This window comes from Belonocnema kinseyi, chromosome 3 (genome assembly GCF_010883055.1).
Source record: "Belonocnema kinseyi isolate 2016_QV_RU_SX_M_011 chromosome 3, B_treatae_v1, whole genome shotgun sequence".
NCBI classification, from domain to species: Eukaryota; Metazoa; Arthropoda; class Insecta; order Hymenoptera; family Cynipidae; genus Belonocnema; species Belonocnema kinseyi.
The window spans coordinates 123,129,226-123,136,215 of NC_046659.1; the positions used below are offsets into that span (position 1 = coordinate 123,129,226).

The 6,990-nt window shown below is 27.2% G+C and overlaps 1 protein-coding gene across 1 annotated transcript in view; it reads left to right on the forward strand.

The window, feature by feature from the left end:
- LOC117170121 (rRNA 2'-O-methyltransferase fibrillarin) overlaps positions 1–6,990 on the forward strand; it is a 12,260-nt gene that overhangs the window by 3,258 nt on the left and 2,012 nt on the right. Inside the window, exons 2-5 of the mRNA XM_033356661.1 lie at positions 1,917–2,030; positions 3,981–4,240; positions 4,353–4,526; positions 4,767–5,012. Of these exons, the coding sequence (XP_033212552.1) occupies positions 1,917–2,030; positions 3,981–4,240; positions 4,353–4,526; positions 4,767–5,012 (794 nt within the window). The remainder of the gene's footprint in view (positions 1–1,916; positions 2,031–3,980; positions 4,241–4,352; positions 4,527–4,766; positions 5,013–6,990) is intronic.

The following is a 6,990-nucleotide window of genomic DNA, read 5'->3' on the forward strand; positions in this document are numbered from 1 at the left end:
ATTTACAAAAAAAGTTCTTAGGTTCAAAAAAACATTCAGTGAACGGAAAAAGTGAGGTCGGTAATATAGGTATTTAGCTGTGTCACATGCCCTTAATTTGAAGATATTTTAAAGCGTTTAAAATATTTTAGTAAATATATTATTTTCAATATAAATGAACAGACATTTAAGCCCTTTTTATAGTATACAAAGTCATCAGTAAATAAATTCGTTCGTTAGAACGTTGAGCACTTCAAGCACATGAATTTCGGACGATATAGAACTATTTAAGGTTTCCGACAATTTCAATGATTTTAAGGGGGTTTTTTTTTAAGTTCTCATGAAATGTTAATCAATTTTACAGGATGTAAAAAAATATCACCAGATTTCATAGAATTTCACGGGTTTTAATAAGATTTTAGTGGATTTTAAATCATTTATTCAAGAGAAGTGATGTGTTTTATATGGTTACAAAGATTTAAAGAGTTTTGAAATTAGTTTCTAGAATTCAACTGCATTATTAATTTATACCGAATTCCTTTTAATTGTTTATAATTCTTTTCAATTTTTCTAATTCTCTTGAACTCTTCTAAATTTACTTAAGTCAGTGGATTTTTTTACTTATTAAAAGATTTTATTTAATTGATCCTGAGAATCATTACATCAAAGGATTTGAAATATTTTAATGTATTTTTTCCATTTTATTTGCATTTTCAAAAGATTTAAAAATTTGTAAGAGATTTAAAAAGGTTTTAAAGGAATTGAAAATTTTAGGTTATTTGAAAAGTTACAAAGAAATTTTTTAATTGATCTCAATAATTTAATTAGATTTCAAAGGATTTGAAAATATACGACTTTGTTAAAGGTTTCCAGGCATTTTCAAAAGCTTAAAAAGGTAAAATATTTTAGGAAGTTTAAAAAAATTGCCAGAACTTTTTATTTTTTCGTTAGTTTAAAGATGTTTTAAAGTCCAATATATTTTAGGATATTTTAAAAGATTTAAACCAATTCAAGGGATTTCCGAGGATTTTAATAATTTGAAGGAAATTGAAAAATTTGCATGTGATTGTGAAGGATTTCTTAGAATTTCGGAAAATGGGGAACGATTTTACAAAACCCAAAAGTTTTAAAAATATTTTAAAAGATTCAAAGGGGTTTTATAAGATTTCTGCTGATTGCAGTGTTTTTAACGATTTTAATTTTTTAACGATTTCGTAGATTTTGAGAGATTTTAAAATATTATTTGTAATAGATTAAAAAAAAAATTGTTAAAGTTTTTATTAAATTTATTTTAAAGTTTTTTAACCTCATTTTGATTTCTTAGGCATTTTAGCAAATTGTCTTTAATTCCCTTGAATTTTCTTAGTCCTATCAAACGTACTGAAATGAATGAATTTCATCGAATTCTTCTCATTTACATTCAATTCCTCTAAATTCACTCAAATTTTCCGGAAATAAATCGAATTTTTTTTTAAATTTTAATTCTTTGGAATTTAACTTCTTAAATTGTTCTGAAGTCTTACGAATTGATCCTGAATTGTTTACCCTTTGCGCGCGAAAAAAGTACCCTGTAACTGTGACAAAAAGGACTTCCATAATATAAGCATACATTAGAGCCAGATTAATTCAATTTTACTGATTTGGTGTCGAAGTTATGCAAGATTAATATTTAAGGACAAAGCGACAACATGTAAGATTTTATTTTCTTATGTGAAAAGTGATGTGCACACTTAATTTCTCCCAGATATAGTTTTATTAAATAAAGGCAGGCTATTTTATTGCTCTTTGTTTATAACTTTTTTTTGGTGTGAATTTTGGATCTACTGGACGGTTTTTATTTTATTTTTAAGCATTCATAAATCTAAACATTGTTGCAAATTGATCATTTCTATAAAATGGATCATTATTTTTAATAAATGTATTTTTTATCTTTGCAGGCTTTTCACCAGCCGGCGGTGGCGGCGGCGGTTTTAGAGGAGGTGGCCGTGGAGGTTTCGGAGGTGGCCGTGGTGGAGATCGAGGAGGCAGAGGACGAGGCGGTGGTCGTGGAGGTGAGTTCTAAAGTCGGTATAAGGAAGGGCGAGGAAATTCCGGCATGTTATCCCTATTTTCTGCAACGATTTTTCTTTTTCATTTATGAAAATTCACGTTTTCCGTTAAATTCTCTTAAATAAAAACAACTTGAAATTAATATCGCAAATTTTCGCATCTAATATGCCCTATTCCACTATTTTGAAAGTTAATTCTTTTTAATTGAAAAGTATTGCTAGTTTGAATTTTGAATCCGCATTTCAACACATTTGGAACATTGGACTTTTTAAAATAGAAAAAATCTAACCCTACATTTTATATTTTCTAATTTAAAATTCAACAGATTTGTAGAATATTTTTGTGCTGGAAAATTCAGCTGTTTTTTTTTTTTAATTCTATTATTTTGGTATAAAAATAAAAATATTTAGTTAAAAATTCATATTTTCGGATTTAAATGTCATCGAATTCATGTTTCGTTGATAATTAAACTTTTTTTTATTGAAAATTCAACTTTCATCTAAAAATTTCGACTTGGCTTGAATATTCAACTATTTGGTTGAAAATGTAACTGTTTTTGGTCGAAGTAAAATATTTTTTGTTTCAAATTTGGACCATTCAGTTGAAAAAATATCTTTTTTTGTTGAAAATTCAACTATTTGGTTGTAAATGTAACTGATTATTTAACAATTCAACTATTTTCTTGAAAAGTCACTTTTGTTTATATAAAATTCTACTGCCTTAGAAAAAATGTGTCCTTTTGGCTGGAGATTAGGCTATTTAGTTAATAAGGCAAGAGTTCTTGATTAAAGTTTATTCTTAACCATTTTGTTGAAAAATCGTTTGTTTTTTTTCTACTAGAAATTCAACCGTTTAGTTAAAAATTCAACTATTTTATTGAAAATTTGTTTCCATTTATTAAAAGTTCAACTATTTGTTTGAAAATGTAACTTTTTGGTTGAAGTTTAATATTTTCAGTTTGAAATTTCGATCATTTGGTGGAAATTCATCTTTGTAGTTTGAAAAATCAACTATTTGGTTAAGGATTTAACTATTTTGTTGAAGATTCGTCCCTATTGCTTGAAAGGTCAACTAGTTGGTGGAAAATGTAACTTTTTGTTTAAGTTCAATATTTTTAGTTTGAAATGTTTACCATTTGGTTGAAAATTCATCTTTGTAGGTCGAAAAATCAACTGTTTGGTTCAGGATTTAACTATTTTGTTGAAAATGCGTCTCTTTTCCTTGAAAGTTCATCTGGCAGGTTGTAAATGTTACTGCTCTGTGGATAATTAATTTTGTTTAAAATTCAACTATTTCGTCAAGAAATCATGTTTTCTAGTAGAAAGTTAAACTATTTTGCTGAAAACTCGTCTTTTTGGATAGAAAATTGATTTTTTTTTAAATTCAAAATTCCTCTTTTTTTTATAGAAAACACATATTTTTTAGTTGAAAATTAATTCTAATTGGTTGAACCTTAACTTTTTTGATAAAAAACTAACTTTTTTCTAAAACAGATCGTCTTCTTTGCAAGAAAATTTAAATGTTTGTTTAAAATCTTATCTATCTTGTTGGAAATTTGTGTCGTTTGATTGAAAGTCCAACTATTTGGTTGTAAATACCACTCTTTGGTTAATAAAATTGCTATTTTTTTAAAATTTAATTATTTGGTTAAAGCTTTATTTTGGTTGAAAACATTCTATTTGTTAAAAATTCAACTTTTCAGGGTGATAATTCAATGGCCTATCTGAAATCCGTCTTTTTAACTTGAAGATTCGACTTAAAAATTTCATATTGAATTCAATATTGTATTTATTTGTACAGTAACTTGATTTAAAATAAAAATTTTCTCTTATTTTCGTGAAAAATCACCCTATTCCACCTGCTTTGAGAGCATTTTGGGCTGCGAAGTATGTTTCCAGTATTTTTCTTCTTCACCTTCTCCACTTTTCTTTCAATTAAAATTTTCTAACTAGGTGGAGGTCGTGGAGGATTTGGTGGCCGTGGAGGTGGTGGTGGCACACCTCGTGGTCGTGGAGGTTTTGGCGGACGTGGTGGGGGTGGTGGCGGTAGAGGAGGTAGAGGAGGAGGAGGCTTTAAAGGTGGAAAAACCGTCGTTATAGAGCCCCATCGTCATGAAGGTGTCTTTATTGCAAGAGGAAAAGAGGACGCGCTCGTTACTCTTAATTTGGTTCCTGGTTCCGAAGTTTACGGCGAAAAGAGAATAAGTGTCGAGGTGAGACTACAGTAAATTCACGGAATTAAAAATGTAAAATGATCTCTATCTCGGAGAATAGGCAACTATTAGGAAGAAAGGAATGCAATAAATGATATTTTTTTTTTTTCAGGTTGAAAATGGCGAAAAAATTGAATACAGAGTCTGGAATCCCTTCAGATCAAAACTGGCCGCTGCCATTCTCGGTGGTGTTGATCAAATACACATGCCACCTGGAAGCAAAGTTTTGTACCTTGGAGCAGCTTCTGGAACTACAGTATCACACGTTGCGGATGTCGTCGGTCCTGTAAGTTTACGAAAAATATTTATAATTACTTAAATATTGTGCATACATTAGAGCCAGGTTAGTGTAATTTTGTTGACTTGGTGTCGAAGTTATGCAAAATCAACTCTGTACAAAATGACAACGTGTGAGGCAGTTTTGTCTCTCGTGAAAAGCGATGTGCACACTCATTTAACTTGAAATAATATTCTGATTACAGTTAAAGTTTGCTTTGTTTGACCCAACTCTTTAATTTACTTACAGGAGGGATTAGTTTATGCAGTCGAGTTCTCCCACAGATCGGGTAGAGATTTAATAAACGTAGCAAAAAAGAGGACAAATATCATTCCCATTATCGAAGACGCGAGACATCCTCACAAGTACAGAATGCTCATTGGTATGGTTGACACGATATTTGCCGATGTTGCACAACCAGATCAAGCCAGAATAGTAGCTCTGAACGCTCAATACTTTCTGAAAAATGGAGGACACTTTGTGATCTCAATCAAGGTCAGTATTTGGAAATTAAAATTTGTTTATGTATTTTAAATATTGTTTTGTTTTGTAAGAGTTTATTATATGCAGGGTGTCTACCGTACCTGGAAAACCTGGGGATTGTCAGGAAATATTTATGAACCTGGAAAATGACAGGATTTTTTTTTTTTTTTTTTTAATTACAATATAAAATTCAGTGAACATTTTATATTTCTGTATTGGACTATTTTGTTGAAAATCCGTTTTTTCTGTTTCAAACTAATAATTTTAACTGAAAATTTAACTTCTGTTTGTGGTTAAATATTTGTCATTTTTAATTGAAAACACCAGTTTTTTTGCTACATTTTCTCTCTCTTGATCGAAAAGTTGTTCATAGTTAAAAATTCAATTAATGTTGAAAAGTCGTATTTTTTTTTTTTTTTAAATTAAAATCTTTTTCGATTGAAATACTAGCCACTATATTTTTCGTTCAAAATACATCTTTTTTAAATTAAAATTTTATTACTTGTTTAAAAGTTAAACCCTTTTGTTAAAAACTGCTTTTTAAAGGTTCATCCTTCTAATTGAAAATTCATTTATTTGGTTAAGAACGGAACTTTTTTATTGAATATTTATTTCTAGCTTCAAATTACTTTTTTAAACATAAATTTAATTATTCACTTTATTTGTTGAAAAATTATATTTTTTAGTTGGAAAATCATCTTGTTCGTAGAAATTAATTTTCCTTGTTGAAAATTCATCGTTTTGTTTGAAAATGTAACTATTAAAAAAAATTAGAACTATTCTATTTTTTATTTAAAATTTATATTTTTTATTTAAAATTTATATTTTTTATTTGAAAGTTCACCTTTTTAGTTGAAAATTCAACTATTTCGTTAAAAAATGTTGTATTTTGTTGACAAATCTTCTTTTTCGGTAGAAACTCATTCTTCTTTGTTGAGAATTTAACTAATGCAGTTGAATATTCCATAATTTAAGTTGAAAATTCATCCTTCTAATTGAAAATTCAACTAATTTGTTGAAAATTGTTGTTGTTGTTTTTTTTTTTAATAAAAATTTAACTTTCATTGATTATTAAAAGTGGATCTTTTTTAGTTTTAAATTCAACTATTTGGTTGAAAAGTTGTATTTTTCAGTTAAAAATTCAACTATTTCGTTAAAAAATTATGAATTTAGTTGGAAAACTCGTCTTTTTTAGTAGAAAATTATTATTCTTAGTTGAAAGATTAACTAATCGATTTGAATATTCCATTATTTTAGTTTAAAAATCATCACTTTAATTGAAAATTTAACTATTCTGTTGAAAATTGTTGTTTTTAAAATAATTTTTTCAAATAAAAATTCAACGGTTTGGTTAATTTCAACTGTTTGGTTGAGAAATTGTCCTTTTCAGTTAAAAATTCAACTATTTTGTGAAAAAATTATGAATTTATTTGAAAAATCGTCTTTTAGTAGAAAATTATTCTTCTTAGTTGAAAGTTTAACTAGTCGATTTGAATATTCCATAATTTTAGTTGAAAGTTCATCACTTTAATTGATAATTTAACAATTTTGTTGAAATTTTTTTTTAATTAATATTTTTTAAATAAAAATTTAACTTCCATTGATTATTAAAAACGGATCTTTTTTAGTTTTAAATTCAACTATTTGGTTGAAAATTGGTATTTTTCAGTTAAAAATTCAACTATTTCGTTAAAAAATGATGAACTCGTCTTTTTGAGTAGCAAATTATTCTTCTTAGTTGAAAATATAACTAATCGATTTGAATATTCCATAATTTTAGTTGAAAATTAATCACTTTAATTTAAAATTTAACTATTTTGTTGAAAATTGTTTTTTTTTTTAAATTTTTAATAATTTTTTCAAATAAAAATTTAACTATTAGGTTAATTTCAACTATTTCGTTAATAAATTATGAATTTAGTTGAAAACTCGTCTTTTAGTAGAAAATTATTCTTCTTAGTTGAAAATTTAACGAGTCTTTGAATATTCT